A 22,699-nucleotide genomic window follows, 5' to 3' on the forward strand; every position below is an offset into this window, starting at 1 on the left:
GGTGCGGCGGGGCAGGGACGGGTCTCCATAGGGGATGCTCGAGTGGGGCAGGCAGCGAGCGCGGCCCTTGTGCTGGTGGTACCCAAATCTGGGGGTGATGCTGCGTCCCGGCCCCTCGCACTCGTGTGGCGGTGTCACCGTGCAGGGCACCGTCCCCAGAAGGTGCCTCCACGACGCGAGGGGCGGCACCGGCACCCCCTGCTCGCCGCCACTGCAGCACCGCTGCGCCGAGCGCGGGGCCGGGAATTTGGGCGACGCCGGCCCCACAAAGGCAGCGGGCAGGAGGCCGATCCCGGGATTAGCGGCGGGGGTGAGCGGGGCAGCGCCCGGCCTCACCCCGCGCACGGGCGGGCTGCGGGATGGAGCCCCGTGCACCCCAGCCGCTGGGGCCCCCCCGGCTCCGTGCTGCACCCGCATCCCTGTGCCGCCTGCGCTCCCCTGCTCTGCGCAGTGACTCAGATGAGCTGACGCGGGCCATCTCCGCACCGCGTGTGCGTGCCTGTGTCCCGTGCCACCCGGGTGCCCCCACGTCCCCACCGAGGCAGCCAGCACAGGGGACACACTGCTGACTGCCACTGTCCCCCTGGGCTGCCAAAACGCTGCTCATGACCCCTCCGTGCCCGTGGGGTCTCCTGAACAACCCGGCCGCACCTAGGCCCGGGTTGCACCGTCCTTGGGGCGTCCTCGCAGCAGAGGTCCCTCCAAGCTGAGCCGTGCGCTGCCGGGCTGGCAGCAGTGCAGGATGGAGAGCGCGCTGTTGGCCCACCAAGCCCTCCTCTCCCCAGAATGCAGTGAGAACCTCAGCCCTCTTCTGCAGCTGCAGAAGGAAAATGTAAAAGGAAGAAGGGCTGTGGACAGCGGTCACGGTGTCTGTTCACCTGCTGAAATGGGATCTCGCCTCTCCTGAAAAAAACAGTCCAGAGAAATGGGACATTTGCAAAGAAACAACGGGTTTATTAAATCCGGGAACACAAACCCAGCCTTCCCCTGCGGGATGAGAGCGCTGCGCCGCGGGGCTTCCTGGCAATGGACCGCTTTTGTCAATATTGAAACGCTTCTTTCGCCAGCAGCAGCTCAGATCAAAGATCGAAAGGGCACAGACATTTGAAGCAGTGGAAATGGATCTGTGGCTGGAGACCCGGGGAGATCTGCTCTGCAGGAACTGGGGCTGCCGAGGGCTCGAGCTGTGGTTTATGCCACGTTGGTGGTCAGGTGGTGCCTTCCCACTCAAAGTCTGCATGCCTGGGATGACGCTGAACCAGAGAACTACATCTAAAAGATGAGAGATATCCATCAGTTACTGAGGCTGTTGAATTTCGATGTCATTTCTTTGGGCTTCTGTCTGAGAGCCATCCTTGAGAAGTGAAAGATGGACACGTCCTTTATTCACGAAGAGAGACACGAGAGAACTATGACAGGAACTAAACAATGTCCTGAATTTCCCGTAACAAAAGAGTCCAGCCTCAAAGGGGCAGACGCGCAGCAGTCGATGTGCAGGGTCGCTGGGACGTCGCTTTCCTCAGCTGAGCTTGTATCCGCCCAAAGCTCAGAAACAACTCTTGGGACAAATCTAAACCAAAATCAGTCAGAAAAAGACACCTACTTTCCTAGGGAGCCAAAAGTCGGAACTTTCAGACATACAAACCAAAGGAGAGACCACAAGTAAGAGCGAGGTGAAGGCCTCCAGCTACAAAGAAGTTATTTGAGGTATCTGGCTGAAAAGCTGGGCTGAACGTCTCAGCCGAGTGCAGGCACATCTCTGCTGTGTGAACACAGCAGTAAGCAGAGCCCGGGGCACTTCTGGAGGGGGGTAAAAGAGCACGGACCCACGCAGCTTTCCAAGCCTCAGATCCCACGCTGTCCTCGAGGAGGGATCCGAGCAGGCAGTGACACGCTTGGGCGCCAGGCAGGAGCCCTGCCTGTTTGTAAGGGGCTGGAACACTCAGCCCTTCTCAGCGGTCCCAACAGGGGCTCCCAACATCAGAGGCAGGAGACTAAACAGGAGGGAGAAACGGCAACAGAGGCGGCCACACTGCAGGCAACAGAGTCCACACTGCAGGCTCTGAAAACAAGCCCCCTCAATCTGAATAATCACTATCGAAAACTAAAGAGCAGCATTCCGTGCTCTGCGCATTGCCGGGACGCGGGTCAGCGCAGCCTGCGGAGCAGCTCGCCTGTTTTACACCTGTCGTTCTGCACGGGGAGAACAAACTCTCCTGGGGAGAGGAATCCCAGAAATCCCTTCTCGCACTGGAGACAATCACTCTTTTTTTGTTTTCCAAACTTCTCTTCCTTTCGTCTGCAAGTTGGTGCGTGCTTTTATTGGAGCACGGCACTGGCAGGAAACTCCTTGTGGGCCTGGGCTGAGCGCTGCCGAGCATCTCTTGATGGGGAGCTGCGGAAATCGGGTTAGAGCTTGCTAAACTGAGAGCAACTGTATATCTGGGAAAGCAATTTTTTCTGGTGCTTCCTGACCCGATAATCCTTTTTGCTCTTACTTGCTTCAGCCCACCATCAGCACACCTGGCGAGCTCTCCTTTCCTCTTGCCGGGGTATGTTTTCTTCCTCTCCATTACTTTATTCCAGGGGATCCTTCCCGACTTCTTCTTTGCTCTGCTCCCTATGGCTATGTTCTCCAGCTCATGGTCTGTGGACGAGTTCCCATCTCTTTGCCCAGACGTGTCGCTTCGCACAAAGAGATGGCACACTTGAGGCTGCCTCTGTTGTGATGGTGTCACGGGTTTAAATCCTCCAGTGCCTCTGCGGATTGCCTTCCTCAGGGGAGTGACTGGGGATATCTCCTGCAGTATGGGAATGTGCTTCTTCAGACCATCCCCCAGAAACTGGCTGGTAGCACTGCACACGCACGGATGGTGAGAACAGCTCTGTGCTACCAAAGCAGATTCCACTTCTCTGCCACACACGGCTGTAGCACTTGGGCTGACTTTGCTTCCAGAAGCTGCACTGAGGCCACCCCGAGGTGTCACATTCCCGGTGACGCTGTGCTGCTTCCCTGTGGCAGACAGACCCAAGGACCTGCAGCCCCCCATACCATGGCAGCACGGCCAGTGTGCTTTCTGCTGGTATGGGGCGCAGTCCTGGCATGTGCCAGGGGAGGTCTGGGAGGAGTTATCCACCATCCTGGGGGGGACTCTGGCACTGGACATGAAGGTCTGCAGCTCAGCCAAGGCACTGGGGAGCTTCAGGGAGCGTAATTCTTCACACAGCTTCAGGTGGTGGTCACCGAGCTGAGCTGGCAGTGACTCCAGGCCCTCATTCAGCTGCTGGACACTGGATTTCACATCCAAAATCTCCACATCTTTCTGGGGGAGCAGTGAGCAGAAGCAGTAAACAATGCATTACAAGGTATGATAATAGGATTCAAAGAAGAAACTTTGGTACTGTGCATCGGTGAGATGCCTTCAGTTGGGTTTCGACCCAATCTTAGCAATTTGTATCACTCTATGCAAAACATATTTATTGTGACCAAAAGGTGGGCAGGCACTGCACCACCTCCTCCAGCAAAGGCATGTGCTGGAGCAAGAAAGCAGTGCTTCACTGTGTGCCTGCCACCACAGGGCACTGTTGGGCTCCCTTCTCTCCGACCAGGATTCCATCAGCGCTTACAGCACTGTGTACAGGCTCCTGGGTAAGCATCAGTCAGTATGTGGTCCAAAATTTGCATTTTAATATGCTTCCCCCATTCATTACAATAGGAGCAGTCTGCTTGGTAATCCTCTGTCTGAAGACAATTGAATGTTCAGTTAATATTTTGAAGAAATTGGAGAAATTCAGAACGAAGATTCAGAATAAAAGATTAATTTCCCCACTTACGGCTGCCAGTCTCCTCTCCATCTCCAGCAGCGCCTGCTCCATTTGGCTTTTATCTGCCAGGGCTTTCAGCACCACGTCGCTGTGACTTTGAAGAGCATCTTGCACTGAACAGGCAAATCAATAAAAAACACATTTGGTCTTTCATTTGTAAATGTGAATAAAGCGCTATCAATACTATCGCTACTTCCGCCACCGCTTGGCATGAAATACTTCACTGTGCTGCACAACCACAGCTGAGCTCTCCCCAAGCACCAAACAATGAACAATGGGGTACATGCTTAATGCAAAGCACTTGGAATTCATAAGATGCTGAGTACGGGCCAAACCTCATTTACTGTGCTCTATTAATATGGCAGCTGGAGATGAAAGGCTACGTGAAGCCGGAACACTTGGTTAGCTTAGCGCAAGGAAGGCTGAGGCTTCATTGTTGATGAACAAAGGTTGCACTGGGAGAGGGACCCCAACATGCCAGGTTTACAGTTTATGTGGAGGGGGAAGATCCTTAGCAATCTTACAGAATCATGGAATCATTAAGGTTGGAAAAGCCCTCTACGATCATCCAGTCCAACTGTCCACCCACCACCAACGCTGCCCACTAACCGTGTCCCTAGGTAGCACTCCTCCTCTTTCCTTGAACCCTTCTAGGGACGGTGACTCCACCACTCCCTGTGCAGGCTGTGCCAGTGCCCAGCCACTCTTTCTGAGAAGAAATTCCTCCCACTATCCAACCTGAAGTCTTCCTTTAAAACCATAAATGATGAAGCAGAGGAAGAGATGCTCTCTAACCACATCTGCTCTTCCCTTTGAACAGGACAGGAAGGTGTGGATGCATGGCTGGGGTGGAGCGCTTGCTGGTTGTCCCAAAACAGGATGCAGGGCACTCCTAAAAAAAAGTGTTCCCAAGCCAGCTGGGTGGGATAACCGAAACTCGGGAGTCCTGGAATGCCGCTGTGTGCCCAAGAGAAAGATCCGTGCAGAGCGATGTTCCAACAAGTGGCTGCAAGAGCTCTGCAGTTAATTAATCCTCTTTTCCTGCAGATCCAATATGTTTGATTGACTGTGGTGTCTGCGGAGCTGAGAGCCCTGCTGAAGGCGTTCCTGCATGTGGAGTATTTATCTCAGCTCCTCAGGGCAGCTCCTCTCACCCCAGGGATGCTGCTCCCCGCTGCAGCACCGCACAGTGCTCGGCATCACTTCTCCTCCTGCCCTGCTATTTTCATTAAGCTCACGGGGACTTAATTATCTTGCTGAGTTCTGCCCTTCTGTCAAACGCGTGATGGAATTGGCCAGAGTTAAAAACTATTAGGGAGAGACAGGCAGAAAGTCATTGTACACACTTTGGTTCTGTGAAAAACCAGGGACTTCTGAAAAGGTACACTTGAGAAAAGAGAAAAGAAAGAGATGTGAGCAATTATGGGCTGGCAGGTTTGTTCTCGTGCTGCCCATGGTTTTAACTAGACCTTAAAGCAATGAGCAATCAAAGATATGGAGGAAAATGGAACAAAACGGAACAAGACTTCATGAAAGGCAGTCTGTGCCTGACTAATGCAATACCCGATGATAAGAGAGGCGACTTGTTAGACAAAGGCAATGCAGTGGCCTTTCTGTCGATTCAAACAAAGCTTTCCAGTGGAAAGAGGTGTTTCAGCGGCTCCTTTCAGAGTTTGCATCTCCCTGGTTAGACCTAAGTGCTGCCTTCACTATGGTTTTGGGGACGCTGCCAGCCCCCTGCAGGCCTGCAGCCCCACCGAGGGGAAGAAGGCAGCAGCAGCTGGGGGAGGAAAGCCCCTCACATCACTCCATCCCATTCCAGCTGTACACAAGGAGGGCTTACCTCGGCTTGCTGCTCTTCCCCATATGCATTATTTTAATTCTGAATTATTTTTAAAACTTTCTGATTTCCCCCTTCTATCTGTTCTTCTTCAACATGGTATCCTCGGTTTAAAAATAGCGTTGCATCCTCCGGGCTTGTGATCTGCACATACGTTTGACTCAGCACAGCATGCTGCGGGCAGGCTCCCAACAGCCTTTTGAACGCGCTCCCTTTGTATGTGTAGGAGTGTTCTGCAGAAAAACCTCAGTACAGAGGAGGGGCACTCTCCTTCCTCGCTGCCTTCCACACCAAGGAGCGTTCACAGTCGTCAAACATTATTAAACACAGCAGAAATGGGTGTTGATCTACGCCGAGAAAAAAAAGGCATTGAGATGGCTGAGGTAGATCGGATCAAGGACCCTGCTAGTCAAACCTCTTGGCTTTGAAAATGATCAAGAACAGCTGCCTCAGAGAAAGTCCTCTTCAAATAAACCCTGCAGCGGATGAGTATTGAATAACTCAATCACAGATGAAAAATCTTTACTCGGTTAATGAGTGGATTATGCACGGGCTTGTGCCTCTCTTCAGGTATTTCACTCCAAGCAAAACAGCTTTTTCCAACCTGGAACGTCGATACGGTTGGGTTTGCTGTACCATTGTCTTTGAATGCTGCTGGTTTGCATTAACAACATAAGGAATGTGAAATCCATCGGGACAGAGAATGCTGCAGGTCCTCAGGGTGGGCGGTAGGTGAGCCCGCCCAGCGAGCCCACCCTGCTGCCCAGTGCTGGGTTTTGTCAGAGAACTGCATCAGCTCGTACCTCTGTAAGGGAAATACTGCACATTATTTGCCATCTTTGCTGGCAGGGGGAGCAGAGGATTGTCAGCAGTGTGCTCGCTGGGAAGACGCTCCTCGTTTGCTAGGATGTGTTGCAGAGGATCTGGCTGTTGTGAGTTGTCACAGCTGGAACTGCCAGATACCAGAAAAGCAAGGCAGTTCAGAGAGGGCTGAGCTGTGAATATGAGGATTTGTATATATATATACATACATATATATATAAAAAGAAAGCTTTGATATAAATGTGAGTATATAAATGAGGAAAATAAAAAAGAAATGAGTTACAGCAGCTGAAACCAGAAAGAGCGAGCAAACGGTGAGCCAGCAAGTCAACCAGAAAAACTCTGTACAAGGCAGAACTGAGAACATAGGTCTGCTTCCCTCTTTACATCCCAGTGCACAGCACACTGAGATGCGGGCAAGGAACAGAGCAGCTGTGCTTCTGTGAAAGCTGCTCAGGCAAATGCTATCTCATTGATGGTGCCAGACGCAGCTCTATCCGCTGTGTGCACGCACATATGAGCAAACGCACAAAAGAGAACAGTTTTTATCTTGTTGCAAGGAGCGTGCCAGCACAACAGCATTTGGAAGTATATTTCAAAAAATATTTTCTGCTTTCTTCTCTCACAGTGGCTGTGTAGACTCTGCCAAATGTATGTGCCGCTCACTGCTGTAAGCAAGGCCTGTGACACTCCTGAAATGCTTCTACTGAGAACAGACTGGATTTCAAGTGATGCCTTTCTTTACTTTGCAGCGTTGTTTGAATGCCCTGAAAGACACAACTTGTGTCTTTGAAGAGAGCCTCGTCATCTTCTGCATTCAGCTCCTCATGTCACATCCTCCGCCACCAATTGCTTAACACCTCTACCATGTCACCCACATCCCACGGTACTGTATCATCAACCACTGCCAGTCAGTGCTTTATTGGCTCTGAATTTAGTTCTTTGTCATCTGAGATTAGGAATTTTAGATGGCCTTTTTGAAGGAATTACCTCAGTTGGGATCTTTTCAAGGCACGAGTGTGGGTATTTATGTGGTGGGAACTTAATTATCCATCACTGTGACACCAGTCAAATGGCAGTGTTTATCAGCAATTAACCAGTGACAGATGAACCTCCCAGGAATATAAAAAGAACAACACTGTGGAGTGTGTGATGATTTTCATTATATATTCAACGTTCTGCAGCATGATACATTACGGAAAGTGCCAATTTTTCTTTTCAATTGCTTTGAAAATCTAGCAGCAGGCACCTCTGGGAGGTTTCTCATTTCATTCAAGGCACATTTATTTGAAATGGTTACGGAGAAGAATCAGGGCAGATGAGCAAATGGCAGAGAAGGACGAGGGGGAATCATGAACAATAGATTTAATTCTCAGTGCTATGACAACAATTTCTGTGCAAGAGGTATATGAAATTAGGCAAAGTCCTGCCTCAGGATGGACAAGCTGAGACACTGAAGTAACTAGGGGATGGGCAAATGCAGAATAGGAAGCTTGCTGTGCTGGCCAAAGCAGACAGATTCTTGCTTACACTGAGGTCCCACGAAGAGCACTTGCTAAGCACAGCAAGGGAGCGTTCTTACTATGACAAGATTGGTATTTTGAACGCATACACTACCATGGACTTGTGAAAAATGCATCAGACTCCACCTCCTCTTGCCCGAGAGGGCTGTGTTGACTTAAAGGGTACCTGTCAAAGCTGTGCGTCTTGGAAGCCACATTTTGCTGCACAGTTAATATGCTAGTGCTTTTCCACTGAACTCACAAGGTATATCACACATTTTGTACATGTTTTGAAGCCAGTTTCTTGTTCTTGCACAGAGCAGAGTCCTGACGTGGTGTTGATCAAAAAAATAATGGCAGAATTAAAAATGACTGCACTCTCAAAAGCTCAGATCTAAGCCAAATTAGAAACAATTTCTCTGAAGCACTCTCCCTCAGTAATGACTGCTGTGACTAGCCACTTAGAGCCAGTACTGTTCACAAGTGTTTTACATTAGTGGCTTTTCTGGGAGGACATCCTTTCATCATGGTACAAGTGCACCTCATTACTTGCTTTTCACCTAAGAAGAATAGTAGCAGAGATGGAAAAATTCAAACTACAGTGAAAATTTGAGACAGCCTTAAAACCTGGAAGTAGAAACACAGGATATAAGTATCAATGCTATTTTTACTGAGTACTTCATTAGTGTACCAGATACAGCCTAAAAAGGACTGAGCAGAACACAAAACCATGGAGATGCATTTATCTATACATGTATTAGTGTCTGACCATACAGCACCTAAATTCTTTAACACCAGAGACCAGAGAAAAGGTAAATATAACAAGAATAGTAAAACCAAACCCGTGCTGTGGCTAAGTCTTTATTTGCTCTACTCCCTTACCAGGAGCAGCTGTGAGTGGCATGAGTCACCTATTTCAGCCCAGCTTGGAGACATTCAGCAGTTTGACTGTGCCCTCTGCTGTTAACAGAAACCCAGGAAGGACTTACATGTCTTGGAAATGGTCTCCAGGTGAACAGAAATGGATTTGTTTCTTGAATTGAACGCTTCTTCAAACTTGTCCAAGCATGCTTGTAGCTGCAAAAGTCAAGGTAAGTGAGAAAGTTAATATGTTGTCTTTTATTTGTTTGTGAAAACACAGCCTCAAATGCCACAGAACAATGGGCAGCTATCTGTTACTTCAAACAGTTTGTCCATCTGTTGGCTGCAACCCCAAAGGAGACCTGGAATGGCTCAAAACACAAATGAAGGATTGCAGAAGCCTTAAATTATTTTGCAATAGAGATATCAATCTGTTAAAAAAAAAAAAAAAACTAATGATAACAAATTATTTATAAAAAGTAGAGGGGAGAAGAGACTTTCACCTTTAGACTGTGAGACCACGCTCTATTACTTGCTTCTGAGAGCAGGCTATTGTCTTCAGGGAGAAGGGAAGAAGCCCTTGTATTTGCAGACAGCCATTACAGCCTGTTCTTGCTCCCAAGCCCCAGAGAAATTCCACTGCTGACTCTGAGACAAGGCCCTAAGGCCTGTAACCCTAAGGAATTGTCACAAAGAGCATGGTATGTGCAAGAATCATTGACATTTGTTGGTCTAAAGTATTTGAGTGCTCACAGCAAACAGTACACTAAGTCAAATATCAGCATAGAAAGTCAGAGGAGATGAATGTTGTGTAGCATTTCTAATTCTTCCTTCTCCTGGGCTCTGAATTTGAATTTACTTACCCCTTGAAGCCTGTCATTGATGCTGGAAATAAAGGTGCTTAACACTTCTCTAAAATGGGAAAAAAAAAATACAATAAAGAAGCCAGAAACACAGCAAGTACAAAACAGACATGTCAGTTAATGAAGTAGTCAGAAACTGAAAATATCGCAGTAAAAATAAATATATATATACATATATCACACAATGTATATACATATTATTTTAACTCTCCCAATCCTGGTCCAGCATTTCTGCCCCTCCTAGAAGTTCCAGGCACATTTGCACAGCTGCACGCTGGCCGTGGGTGCTATCGCAGCGCTGTCTGCTCCGCAAGGACCCAGTCTGGGTGGAGATGACGTGCCAGAGGCTGAGGTACAGGAGCATTACATTTGGACTAAAATAACTGTTGGGAAAGAGTAGGGAAAACTGCAGCATCCGCAAAGGAAGAATAAACAGCGCAAATCCTTTCCTCCTGAGATTACGCCTGTGGTTTCTGTTATCCATCCTTTGGAGTGCAGTGAGCCTATCAAGAACCAGGCTACATTCATGATTAACCTATCAAGCCAAAATGCACGGACTGTTGCTAAGCACGGTGATAGCCTATTTCCTCTCTGAAGATTCGGGTCATTTTAAATAGATCATTTATTTATCCAAATTACAGCAATCAAAAAGGTGGAGGCCAGGTGGAGTCTAACAGTGGGAAGTAGGCAAGGCTCCTGGATTCCTTCCAGCTTTATGAAAAGAATAAGTTCATTTTGATCATCAAACATGCAGGAGATGCAAATGGATAAATGATACATTTATTTTTATAAAGATAATATAGCTATAAGTGTGCTTCAAATCTGAGAATGCATCTGTAGTATAGAAAGAAGCATAGTTAATTCAAAGAAGCAATAGAGGATAATTGAGAGTTCTGCCTAAACGTTTAAAAGTGCATGTACATTCCTCACAATTCAGTAACAAATACAAAAATCCTCCTCTTTTCCAATAGGCACCAGAGCATCACATCTTGCAGTATCAGAAGCTTAGTGCCTGTTGCAAAAGAGAAAGAGATGCGCAGTCTGATCTGATTAAAGGCTTTTAACAAAAATGTGTTTCACTTTGAATGTTACTTTACAAAATGTACAGAACAAAGAATTATTTATGGGTGCGCTGGGGAGCTTGCCATCTTTCATTTCTGAGATTGAAAACACTGGCTTAATCCTTAATGTCCTAGAGCGCTGACAGCTATGTTTAATTCTTTATGCTTGACAAAGGGCTCATCATCAAATTACACTTGCCTGTTATCAAAAACACACACATAAAAACCCCATATAGGAGTAAAATTATCGATCCATGCAGATTTATAATGTTACAATTATCACATCTTCCTCTGCACACAAGTATGCTTGGCAGTCTCCTCATCTGTCTCAAAGGTAAATGTCACACCAGGAGTCCCTTTGATCAGTCCCAATACAGTCTATAAATTTTTTAGAACCATGGGCTTTCATAGAGAATCAACACAGGAAAAAAAAAAAAACACCAAACCCCTGCTGACTAGAGAAAGAAGACAAAGGTAAATTCAGGTTATAGCTGTGTTGTTCCTCATGGCTTATGGCTGGAAGCGTTACACAACTCTCACTGCAAATAAACCCTATTCTCTTATCCTGCCACTCTTTGCAATGAGAGATTATCTAAAACCTGAAAATGTGTTTTTCTTGAAGAAATATGCAGCTATGCCATGTCTAACTTCTAAGAGGAGCTGCAGGGAGTGATAACAGACTTCACAGAAAGAGTTTGCAATGGGTACATACCGATCGTATTTGTCCTTTATTTTGTTCTTATTTGCTTCAAAATTTTCCAGGATTCTTTTCCCTCGTCCTGCACCAAAATTAAGCAACCCTTTTTCTCTTGTGTCTTCATCAAATAGCTGTGGTTTTGCTTGGTATTTGGTAAAAATACTGGGCTCGCTCTGTTGCACAAAAGAAAGAAAAATATTGAGGTATAAAAATAATCAGAATGTTAATTGGCAAAAATCATTTGTGTACCAAGAACTTTGTAGAGGGATGGTTCACAGTGATTGGATGTGACAGATTGGATGAGGATATTAAAAATATCATGAGATTGTCGCTCAGTGTGCCTCTTTAGATGGACTTGCTGGGCTGACAGCTGGACTGGATGATCTTAGTGGTCTTTTCCAACCTTAATGATTCTGTGATTGTGTGGCTCCCTGCAGAACTGACACCCAACCTGAATTTCTCCGGACTCAAGCTTTTTCCTCATCCTGACTCTTTTCAGTTGATTGCAATCATCAGGTGCATAGATATTTTTCCCTGTGTGCTTAACGCAGAGACTATAAAATGATTTCAGGGAGCTCCCTGTTCATTAATCTAAAGAAAATCCCATTGAATTTCCTGCTAGGTGACATCCTTTGCTGCCAAGCTTCATCAGACTGTAGCTGGTTTTTTTCACACGTTTCAATGTTCTTTCATCTTGAAGAGTGAATTTTCTTTCCTGCGCCTGATGAAAAGCTACACAGTTAAAGGGCAAGCTCTTCAGCAAAGAGCAGGGAACAGCAGATAGGATCTGGGAATGAACGGCTGCCTAGGGCTATAGAGCTGGCATGACTGCTCTTCCCTAATCTTTGCTCCCAGGTGTCTTTATTTGGATCTGGAGCTATCTGCTAGTGGTGCAGGAGCTATTTTAGTGAGGCTGGTAACATCAGAAACCACGTGCTACAGGAAGAAGATTTGGAGCATAGAAGCTCTTCATCCACAAGCGTTCAGGCAACAACAGTACTGCAAGGTAACTTTCTGTCCATAGAACTGAATACTGAATACCTCTGTTGTTCTAGTGGAAAGCTAATCACAATAAACACAGAATTATTCAAAGAACAGATGACATATTGCACCTTAACTAGGGGGTCTAAAGACTTTAGCTTGAGACTGATTTCGCATTATGTTGGTAATCAAAACAAATCAAAGAAAATAATGCTTATCTCAATAATGATCATTGTTTATAAATGATTTTTTTAGCTAACTAGACTGCTGTTTTATCTAGTTGCTGTAAATATATACTCTTCTTACTGTGTCAGAAGATAACTGGGTTTGGCAAACGTTAGCACCTATTTCAGTATTCACCGCTAATTTTGGATGGTGGCTGTGTGCCTGGGCAGGGCTGAATGAGGGAGCAAAACTCACGTCCTGAGAGTTGTGCTGGCCCAGCTGCATGCCCAGCTCCAGCGGTGCTGCTGCCTGCACATTCTCCGGGCAGACCTGGGAGCCAAAGAGCAGCTGGGAGTCACTCAGACTTGAATAGTCACTCAGAGCGCTGCTCCGGGCAAAGAACTTGTTTGGCCTGAAATGGAGTAGAGAGGCTTGTGAATATGAATAGGAAATAAATAGGTAGCATATGGCTGGACACGTTGATCTGACTGTCAGAAATATTTCAAATGTAATGACACACTAATCAAAAGATGTGTTGCTGCCTTTGGTGCTGTTTCTCAGTAGCAGTAGATGAAATCTGTTCTTCCGCTCCATCCACCTGTGTCACTGTGCAAAGCCTTACCCCAGCCTGGCCACGGGAACAAAAGTCTCACCATATAACTAATCCTATAATGGGTCAAGGAAGAAACAAACTGAATTAGTTAAAAGCAAAATGTTTGCTAAGAAATCACAGAGGCTTTCTTCTGATCAAGGCTGGCAAAACAGGGATAAACAGAACTGAGAATTATAGATCAAAATTAATGAGGTAGACTCTTAGGCAGGGTTTTCCTTCCATATCAAATCATATAACCAAAGGAAGAAAAGAACAAGCGACTAATTCATGTTTCTAACAAAAGATGATCGCCCCAGCGTTTATTAGCAGTGACGTCTTCAGTTAATCTCCAGATTTGGAAGGAGCCCAAACATCATACACACAACAAAGAGAGCATTTAGTGGGAGTCTGCTCTATCTCCTCCGTGTAGCGGGGTCGGTGACAATATCATCTTAATGCTTTTGGCTTTGAGCTCTCTGTGTGCGCTGAGCTGCAGGACTTTGGCTGGCAGCGTAAGTACCACATCTCCTGCACTGTTTTTCAAAACCCATCCATCTTTTAACCAAAAAAGCTCCTTCTTAGTTTGAGGAAGGGTTTTTATATTCTTTATATATAGACAGTAAAGCACTTATTCCATAATCCCCTTTCAAAGTGTCTGGTACAACTGGAGCATGTCACATCCCATAACCTGCTCCTCTGCTCAGTCCCTTCGCATTACCTAATGTCTGAATTACAAGATTCCAATACAAAGAGTTCTACTGATGACATTCTGAGGAGCTCAGAGGACTTTATGAGCAGTGTAACTCCCCAGCCTCACTCTGCGCTGATGCTATGACCAAAGAAGGCTATTGGCAGCCCTGGAGCCTCATTTTTCTGTTTTAAGTCTGCTCTCTTGGTGGTCAGTTTAGGAACGATGACACTTTTTGCAAACTGTGGGGGGAGATGAAACAGATGCCTCTTGGAGCACGCTCATTCCCCTGAGCAGCGGAGTTCTTTCTCCCCTGCTTAGCACTGCTGGTGATGAATTTACTAACGAGGCCATCTGGACAAGGCATCAGCCTGGCCACACGTGGCCCAGAACTCTCTGTGATGGTGGAATCAGACAACCACCTGACCATTTCCTTCAGGATGCCTGAGCTTCGTGGATGTATCATCTGTCCTAAATATAAATCCTTCCTTATAAACAGCAAGAAAACATTCTAGCTATTTAATCCTGGTTAGCAGTCCCTCTTAGGTGATGCAGTAGTTTATCTCAGGAGAACTTTCAGCCTTCTGCTAAAATGAGCCATTCCCTATGTTGTTCATGCATTTGTGCCAGGAGCGCTCCTAAAGCATTGCTGTATGCACTGAAAGCAAGGGAAGATTGAGATTTGTAAGACAGGCAGCATCACAAGCTCACGCCAGCTCCAAAATTGCTAAATCATACTCTGCTGACCGATGGAACAGTTTCTTCTTCCCACCTAACTTTATGCAAGGTATTGCGATGTTGGCAACTCGGACATTTGCTGTAATACGAGCACGACCTGAAAAATCTGCAGCCCTCTGCATAGCTGGGGAGTCAGCTGGGTCTCTGCAGTCTCAGTTTCCTTGTCACCAGAGGGAATTTCTCCCCCTGTCCCTCAAGATAAGCTGGATCTTTTTGGAGCTTCTTGCATGTTCCCAAGTTGCAGTTAGCACATCCAAATACTTCAGCGTGGCCACACACAAACATATCGCCTTTCGTTTAAAGGTTCTGCCTTGCCCCAAAATAGCTGTCAGATGCAACACACAGAGACATGCAGCGTGCAGTAAATCTCTTCTTGTGTTCTCTAGATGTTTCTAGCATCAACATGCCAAATTCTATAACGGTAAGTTGTCTTAGGCCTTACTGACCTGTGAAAACAATTTTTTACTCTGTTGTTTGGATCCAACACCAAATGTTAAGAGTCAGCTGGAAAAGCAAACAGTCTTCTACAGTTTCCAAAGCAACATTTATTTGTGGTGCTGCTGGGATTGTATTTAGCCCCATCATCCACACCAAACCTGTGCCAATGTCCCTCCTCTTCCAAAGCTCTGTGGGTGAAGCTCACTTATGCCTGATGTATTTAAAGCACAGTAAAGCCTCTTTCTTGAAGAGATCTTTCTCTCCTGGTAGTAATCTTGAGTAGTATCAGTGCAGTACTGTTCATTTCCTCCTGCTTTCTATCCAAAAATCTCCCTGCCCTTTCTGCTCCCTCTCATTCAGTGGCCAGGACTGCATCACAACAAATCCAACTGAAGTGCTGCGAGCTCCTTTTCACCTGCCCTTTCTCATAGCTTTAGTCTGTGTCTATAGGAACTGTCTCTAACTCTGCCACCCTGCTCTCCTCGTTACTTTTTGCTGCCTGCCAAAGTGCTCATCAAACAAGCAAGGATCAGCATTTGCTTTGGGTGCAGAGGAGGAACTTTAGCATCCGGGGGGCCTGGAGGAGTTTAAATTAAGGAGGTTTAGCTGCTATTTCAGCTCCAAGCCATTTACCATCTCTGCTGGAGACTGCCAAGGCATAATGTTATTTTTCTGTTCTCTATCCTTTGGAACTCAGTGACCTGCTTGCTGCAAATCATTTGTTTCATTTCTGCATTCATATCCTAAAAGGAATTTCTACAAAGAGATTTTGGCAGTGGCCCCAACGCATTAACCACAACAGGATCCCTTACAGCCACCGCCTCTGGTTTCCAGGTATCAGGCTCAAAGTCCTTCTGCTCTTGCTTTAATTCTTCAAGGTCGTTTTTACTTTCTATGAGCAACTCCATTATTCATTCCAGCGTGATTCAATACCACCCAAACATTCCTCACCTTGGAAACCACGTCGGCTCTTTTGTCCTGAGCGAGGAGCCAGCAGGCAGAGATTGCTGCGGCACAGCCGCGTTTACTTACACATTTATCCCTGGCCATATTAGGAATTAGACCTCTGGAGACAGTTTTTGTCCCCCAGTCTGAAGCCGTCTTCCAGCCTGCACAGTCCTGTAAGGCTCAGGATTTTTTTTTGAGCTCCTCTCTCAATCACTATCTTGTCTATCTCCTTCGTTTTCTGCTAATTCTGGGACCTTAAGGTGACTTCAGAATTTGTGGTTCTGCTATATGGAATGGAATTTAATGAAATAATGGTTCGAATGAGGCTGTTAAGCTTGGAAGTCTTCTCTCAAAGCAGAAATATGCCATAGAGAATAAGTGGCACAAGTAGGCTTCATGTTATAGCATCTTTTTTGAAAGCAATATTTCTCTTCAATATTTTCATCATGTATTGGCCTTACCCACTCTCTAGCAGGCTTTCTGCTCCTAATGCCTTTGGAAATTGGTTTATTAGTAGTTATTATGCCTGTAGCAAGTTACCGCTTTTCATGTGGAACAAGAAAATTATGGCAACTTCAATTTAAAAATCATAATCTATTGCTTCCTATTTTTACGTTTTTAATGCTCTTTAATTTCTTAAAGGATGCCCTCTCATTTTCTTTACCATGGCATTTAACTGTGTCAGTCTGGCACCGGCCCTTCTCACACTGCTCTGGTAGCTGCTATACATTTGTTCTGTGCTTCAGCTCGAGGTCTAAATAATCTCTATGCCTCAGGCGAACATACAACCCTTTCTGCCACCCCTTTAAATTCCTTTTTTAACAAACTTCTTTATTTCTACGTCAATGTCTTTTTGGAAATTAAACATTTCTGTCATGGATTTTTGGCTCCCGTTGCTCCTGCAGAGACGCTGACTCCAGTTCATTACTGTCACTTCTATGGCAGCACTACAAGAGTAACAGAATCCGAACGAGGGTCTTGTGTCCAGCCCAGGACCGAGGCAAGATGCGATTCTTCCCTGGGAGTTCCCTCGCTGAGCAGGTATTAATGGTGCTGAAAATCTAGTTTCAGCACTGTGACTACGCAATCGATAGAAGGCTAATTGAAGCATTGCTGCTTTTGTGACCACTGTGCTCAGATCTCCTGTGATCTTTGTGCTCTTCTGGCCAGGCAGTCAGCAGTGCAGCTCTAATGCAACACATTCCCTAATTGTCTCTGGCATTTCAATCCCCCAGAATTGTGTTGTTTGTTGGTACGCTTAAATTGACTCTCAGTTTCCTCTACCACATAGCTGTCACTTTACCAGCCTGACCTCTTCTTACCTTCTCAAATAATTGGCACCCTGATATTACAGTGTCCAACTAGAAAATCTTCTTTCTGATGGGTCTCTAGGACCTCTATTATGCCAATATTCATACATAAGAACAGGGAGAGTGGGGACTTTGGCTCCCCCATCCTATTTCTCAGGCTGCCAGCAGTTGCAGACAAGAGCACGCGTGTTTGATGGATTATGAATCAAACCCAAAGTCCCCAGTCTGTTCCAAGATGCAGGCAGAAAGGAAGCACAAGAGGTAACAGTGCAGAGCAATGTTGGGCTTCTGCAGAAACTCTGTCATGGCCTTATTACATCACTGGAGTCCTGCATTGCTTGTGGACCTGCTGGCAGCTGCTCTCAGAAGTAACACCTTTCCTCAAATGCGCAAAGAACTAACACTTTGAGGCGTACCCTGCTAATACTACGTGCTAATTTTATGTTTCATCTTGGAAGCTTTCTGAAAGACAGTACTATGCAGTTTATGTATCATGTCCTGCTGTAGTGAGAGAAGGATATAGTTACAGGAGAAATGAGCGGGGAGAAGTTAACACCTTTTCCCCGTATCTCAATTTTGTGCACACACTCCTAACTTTTTTTTCCTTTAGGAGAAGTTAATTTGCCTTCTAAGTTCTCCTTTGAACTCCTCTGAAAGCTCAGCTTCATTCTCGGTATTGTTTCATGCCCTACTTGACCCTCTCAACTCACTTGCAAAAAAAGTGAAGTGCTGAAGAGCAGGTGTTAAAATCTTGTCTGTGTTTCTATCATGTGTTATTAGATTAGTTAAAAGGGAAGTCTTTAATAAAAGCAGAAAAAAAATCTGCAGGTACCAAGAAGACAATAGAATGATGCAATGCATATTTATAAAGGCTAAATCGTGACAGGTACAAACATACTTTTCTCTGAATTGGCTTCCCTTTGACCCCTGCATCTGTGCAAAACTCAATTAATTCATACCTGTGTGACAAGTACTCTTATAATGGGAAAGGAACCTGCTATTATATTTTCATTATCATCCATCAGCATTATAACATCAGGCCACATCTGAGACATTATGACTAAAACTGTGAATTTGAACAACGGTTGGTTAGTTATATAAGTGGTTATTTAACTACCAGACGATCAGAGGATGAAATTAATCAATTAGCTTCTCCAGAGTTAAATGAGGGACAAATCTGGCTCTGTTTTTAAGCCAAGTGATGCAAAGGTTGATACCCTGCTGTTCAAAAAAAAAAAAAAAAAAAAGTAGCATGTTTTATGCATTTGCTCTCTAGATGTTCAATACAAATAATATTTGTTTCATTATATATTGTAGATGTGGGGAGTTATAGCTGCTCTTTGACTTCTACTGGGGAAAAAAAATCAGCCGTGCGTATAAATGCAGTATATGGAGTAATTTTAGAGTTATATAATGCGTAATGATATTGCAAATCATGATTCATTTTGTCTGTCTTCTACACAAGGCAAGAAGGGAACATTTAACTTATCTAATTAGACATGTTGCATAAGATAGGCCATAGGACTCTCCTGGATAAATTCCTGCTCAAATCACAAAATAGCTTTCAGCAGAGCATCCAGTGTTGATTTTTAAAATTCCCTACAATGGTAAATCTATCACAGTACTTAGTAGGCTGAGAGTTATGTAGACAGAAACAGAATCACAGAGTAGGTTAATTAGCCATAATTCAGCAGACCATGATTAACCACAGATTAATTTTAGGCATATTTCTTGTCATTCCTGCAGTCATTCCCCACTTTGGCAGTACAGTGACCATGCAATTATGGCACTTTCTCCAACAGTTTCCCGAAATAGGAGGCTATAACAACAAAATGGTGGTTCCTGCTGTTCCAGGTGATCCTGCTGGATCACCTCCTGGCTCATATCCATTGCAAAGTTCCTGCCCATTCCTATCCTAGAGCAAGCCAAGAGAACAGACTGAAAGCCACCAAAAAGCTGGTCACAGGGAAGGCACAGTGGCTGTTCCTCTTTCCAAATTTTGCTGTATTACACCACATTTGCAGGAGTATTCAGCTCAGGCAATATAACCTGCTGCTCACCAGGATCCCTCTGCTTATACGTCTTGAATTCAAGTAAATGACCACTAAAATGTTTTTAATTTGAGTAAATGCTCTTTAACACCCAAAATGTTGCCAGTCCCAGGAATGTTTTATGTTGGCAGTGCAAGACATCCAAACTATTCAGTACTCTAACCTGTTACACATCAGGAAGGAGCTTTTTATATTTATAACATTCTTATCATCTTAATTCCTAAGAGAGGCTGTTGTACTTAAAGGCTCTGAAGGCTGCAGCGTGATGGGTGTGAAAACACACAGCACTTACCCAGAGGCTGTGGGAGTGCTGAGCATCTCCTTGATATTCCAGACGTTGAAATTCATTTTTTTTTTCTCAAGATTGACTGTTAGAAAGGAAAAATACAAGAGCTATTGATCCTGCACAAAGCTACCCATGGGGCTGCTGGCTGCACCACAATGGCAGCAGCCAACCCATGGCCTGGTCACCCTGCAGCCAGCGTGTTTTGGGGGCTGGGGTGAGGAAAACTTCCTCCAGGCTCTATCCCCAAGAAGCTCATGTACCAGCTGAGCCGGGGGCAGTTTGTGAGCGTTGCAGAGTCAAGGCTTGCTCAGGATGGAGCACAGCTGCTGCAGTGGGAGCGTGGCCCAGTGTGGGACCTAGTGAGGCCTAGCCAACATGGCTGCCACAGCCAGTGTGGCTGCCAGGGCTGGGCCTGCAGGCTCCTCACAGAGCTGGGTTCTTAGGTGTCTCCCTGCCCAAGGTGGGACCCCCCTGTGCTCAGTGAAGGAGGTGCTTGACCCTGGGGACCCTTGGCTGCTCCGTGCAGCACTCTGAGGCGCTTTGTGCCCAAGGGCTGTGCAGTCTCCAGTGCCAACAGAACCCTCAGAAATGCAGAACGGCTTAATTTTACTTGCTAGTCTGACAGAAATAACCCATGATCTAAACATGCCCTGCAGAAAGACTCTCAAATATGGTTTTACTGGAATTTCTATCCTCCTCATCTTCAGGAATGGAAAATGGGCACGCTTTCTTGCCTATTTTTTCCCCCTTTAATTCAAAGCAATTTTAATGCCAGTTAAGCTGTTTGTTTGCCAGTTATGAAGGTGCTTCATAAGAAACAAACCTCTGTAGAAATAAAGCTGCTATAAACTTGCAGATTGGAGGAGTTCATCATATCCCCTTCAAGCTCCTCTTGCCTGGAGAGAAGTTTTTGCATTAATGCAGCCTGGAGCTCTGAGGTGTCAAAACAATAACTGTGCTGTGTTTCCTTAACAAATCCTGCAGAACTGAAGCCTTGACTTAAAGAATTATGGACTTCTACCCTTCACAGATGTCTTGGAGCAACTTTGCTGTGTTGTTTTTGCTTGTAACAACAGGGCTACATCTGTATAAACAGCTCAAATTAATCTCCATGACTTGTTAACTCTTGTATGTGTGATGATCCAGTGGTAGGAATCTTCTCTAGAACTGAAGCAGAGGCTGTGCTCCCACTGCAGTGATGTGATAGTCAAGGTGTCAAAGGATGGAAACCCAACCTTCCTCCAGAGGGCACTGCTGAAGGGATATCCATGGTTATGGCACCAGTTGAGTAAAGGAAGGCTTTGGTATGCTGCTGAGCTGTGTACAGGCCAATGCTCAGCACTGCTATTGCTGTGTTGAGGTCAGATGTGGCCCTGCATCACAAATGGTGTTGTTCCATCCTCTTATTGGAAAATCTAGAACTCCATTCACAGGAGCCCATAGGGCCTTCTACCCATTACAGCACTGTTATTAGGAAAGGATTTGCTGGCACTTTGTGTATGAGCTATAGGACTCAGTGCATTATTTTAAGTTATTATGCAGAACTATTCTGCATTGTTTCTGATGTGGCTGGAGCTTTATAGTTTGAGTGTCTACAGAATTTTTGGAATATGATAAATGAGATTTTGCATTCCATTTCTCCTGACAACAGAAAGAAATGTCTGTAAGAAAACACATTTTTTTAATTATAGGTTTGACAGCTAGCTCCAGTCCCAGTCTCCCTCATCCATAACACAGCTCTGTGGAGATCAGCAGTGTTGCCAGGTGCTGGCTTGTAGCATTCCTTCTATCTGGAGTAACAGACTATGCTTCTAGCATTAGGGAGTCTGGCCAGACACTTGAAGACTTTCATTTAGTAAAAATTAGAAGAACATGCCAGGAGATAGACAGCAATATATCTTGTACGTTCCTCAACTGTTTTTTCTTCAGTTTGTTAGCATTTCATTAGCAACTCATATGAGCTCTTCACTTAATAATGTGTCAGTCTTAAGCACAGTCAGGGCTATCGTTTATTTTGCCTTTTTGCCTGAAGATTTCTCCATCCATTCCAAGACGTTCTTGGCTCTTGTCTTGATGCTCTCTTCCCTTCATTTGGTTGGGATCCTGCTCCAGTGCCCCAAAGTGGAGAGAGAAAAGAATGAGCAATCCAGACTTTTAGGAAAGGTCACTCATTTTTCTCAGTTGAAACAGTCAAGCCAAGCAGTGCTGGTCTGTGGATGTGCCCCAGACTCCCCAGTCACATGCAGGAGATGTGGGACTAATAAAAGAGGTGAGCTGACTGTAGGGAAGTTGTAGGGCTGCTGGAAATGTCACCGCAGAGGGAACTTACAACAGTAAGGTGCTAAGGTGCAGCTGGCATGGCCTTGCATTTGGAAAGGGCAGTTCCAAGCACCAACACCCACTCCACAGCCCGCCACGTTGGAAGGGAATGCTGCAGAGGAGTGTCAGCATGCTGGTGACTCAGTGCCTGATTTATCCTGTCCGTGCCATGCTCCCATGGGATGAGTTCATTAATCAGGTCTGCGTTTCCAGTGCAACTCCGTGATTTAGGGTTGCACACAACAAAAGCTGTGGTGAGTTAATTTCTTAGGAGCCACGGTGGCTTCTGGAAAGGGCTGGCAGGCTGGGGAGGGGTACCATGGCTGTCCCACCAAGGCATTTCAGAGGAGTGTTGTGAATGTGTTTTGCTGCAATATTCACAGCGGAGTGCCAGAGCCCTGCATGAGCCATGCTTGGAGGACAGGATCCCTCCTTCCAGCCCCCAGACCTCCCAGCACAGCACGAGTCACTGACCTTGTCCTGCTACCAGCCAGTCCCCCCAAGCTGCTACAAGCCTCAGTCCTCAACTTGGGGCCCCTTGTTGATGCTGGCTCCAGCACAGCAGTGTTCCTGTGGCAACTCCAGAGGTGGATGCAGGGATGCTTCTTCAGCATCAGAGGTACTGCCAGCCCAGGTGTCCCAGGATATTCCTCCCGAAACATGGTAAGCGGTTTTTTTCTGACCCGTGCCCACCTTTTTCCATGCAATGCCC

General features: G+C 45.9%; 1 protein-coding gene and 2 long non-coding RNA genes across 6 annotated transcripts; 2 read left to right on the top strand and 1 right to left on the bottom strand.

The window, feature by feature from the left end:
• On the bottom strand, nt 856-22,375 carry CCDC36 (coiled-coil domain containing 36). Of its 3 annotated transcripts, none has more exons than XM_021409755.1 (8): nt 20,904-22,375; nt 19,675-19,750; nt 12,873-13,029; nt 11,487-11,644; nt 9,714-9,762; nt 8,979-9,066; nt 3,835-3,938; nt 856-3,323 (listed from the first exon to the last, which is right to left on the bottom strand). In XM_021409755.1, exons 2-8 carry the CDS (start codon nt 19,728-19,730, stop codon nt 2,079-2,081), a joined length of 1,857 nt encoding a protein of 618 aa, XP_021265430.1. In that variant the 5' UTR covers nt 19,731-19,750; nt 20,904-22,375; the 3' UTR covers nt 856-2,078. The 3 variants fall into 3 exon arrangements, with proteins under 3 accessions (XP_021265430.1, XP_021265429.1, XP_021265432.1); XM_021409754.1 differs by having other exon boundaries at nt 20,492-22,375; XM_021409757.1 differs by having other exon boundaries at nt 857-1,272; nt 19,929-22,375.
• On the top strand, nt 3,966-22,455 carry LOC110404955. Its single transcript, XR_002442608.1, has 3 exons — nt 3,966-9,080; nt 12,327-12,477; nt 22,371-22,455. It is a non-coding gene; the product is annotated as an uncharacterized LOC110404955 (long non-coding RNA).
• LOC110404954 lies at nt 13,907-20,774 on the top strand. Of its 2 annotated transcripts, none has more exons than XR_002442607.1 (2): nt 13,907-16,194; nt 16,927-20,774. It is a non-coding gene; the product is annotated as an uncharacterized LOC110404954 (long non-coding RNA). The 2 variants fall into 2 exon arrangements; XR_002442606.1 differs by having other exon boundaries at nt 16,967-20,774.

This window comes from Numida meleagris, chromosome 11 (genome assembly GCF_002078875.1).
Source record: "Numida meleagris isolate 19003 breed g44 Domestic line chromosome 11, NumMel1.0, whole genome shotgun sequence".
In the NCBI taxonomy this organism is placed as follows: Eukaryota; Metazoa; Chordata; class Aves; order Galliformes; family Numididae; genus Numida; species Numida meleagris.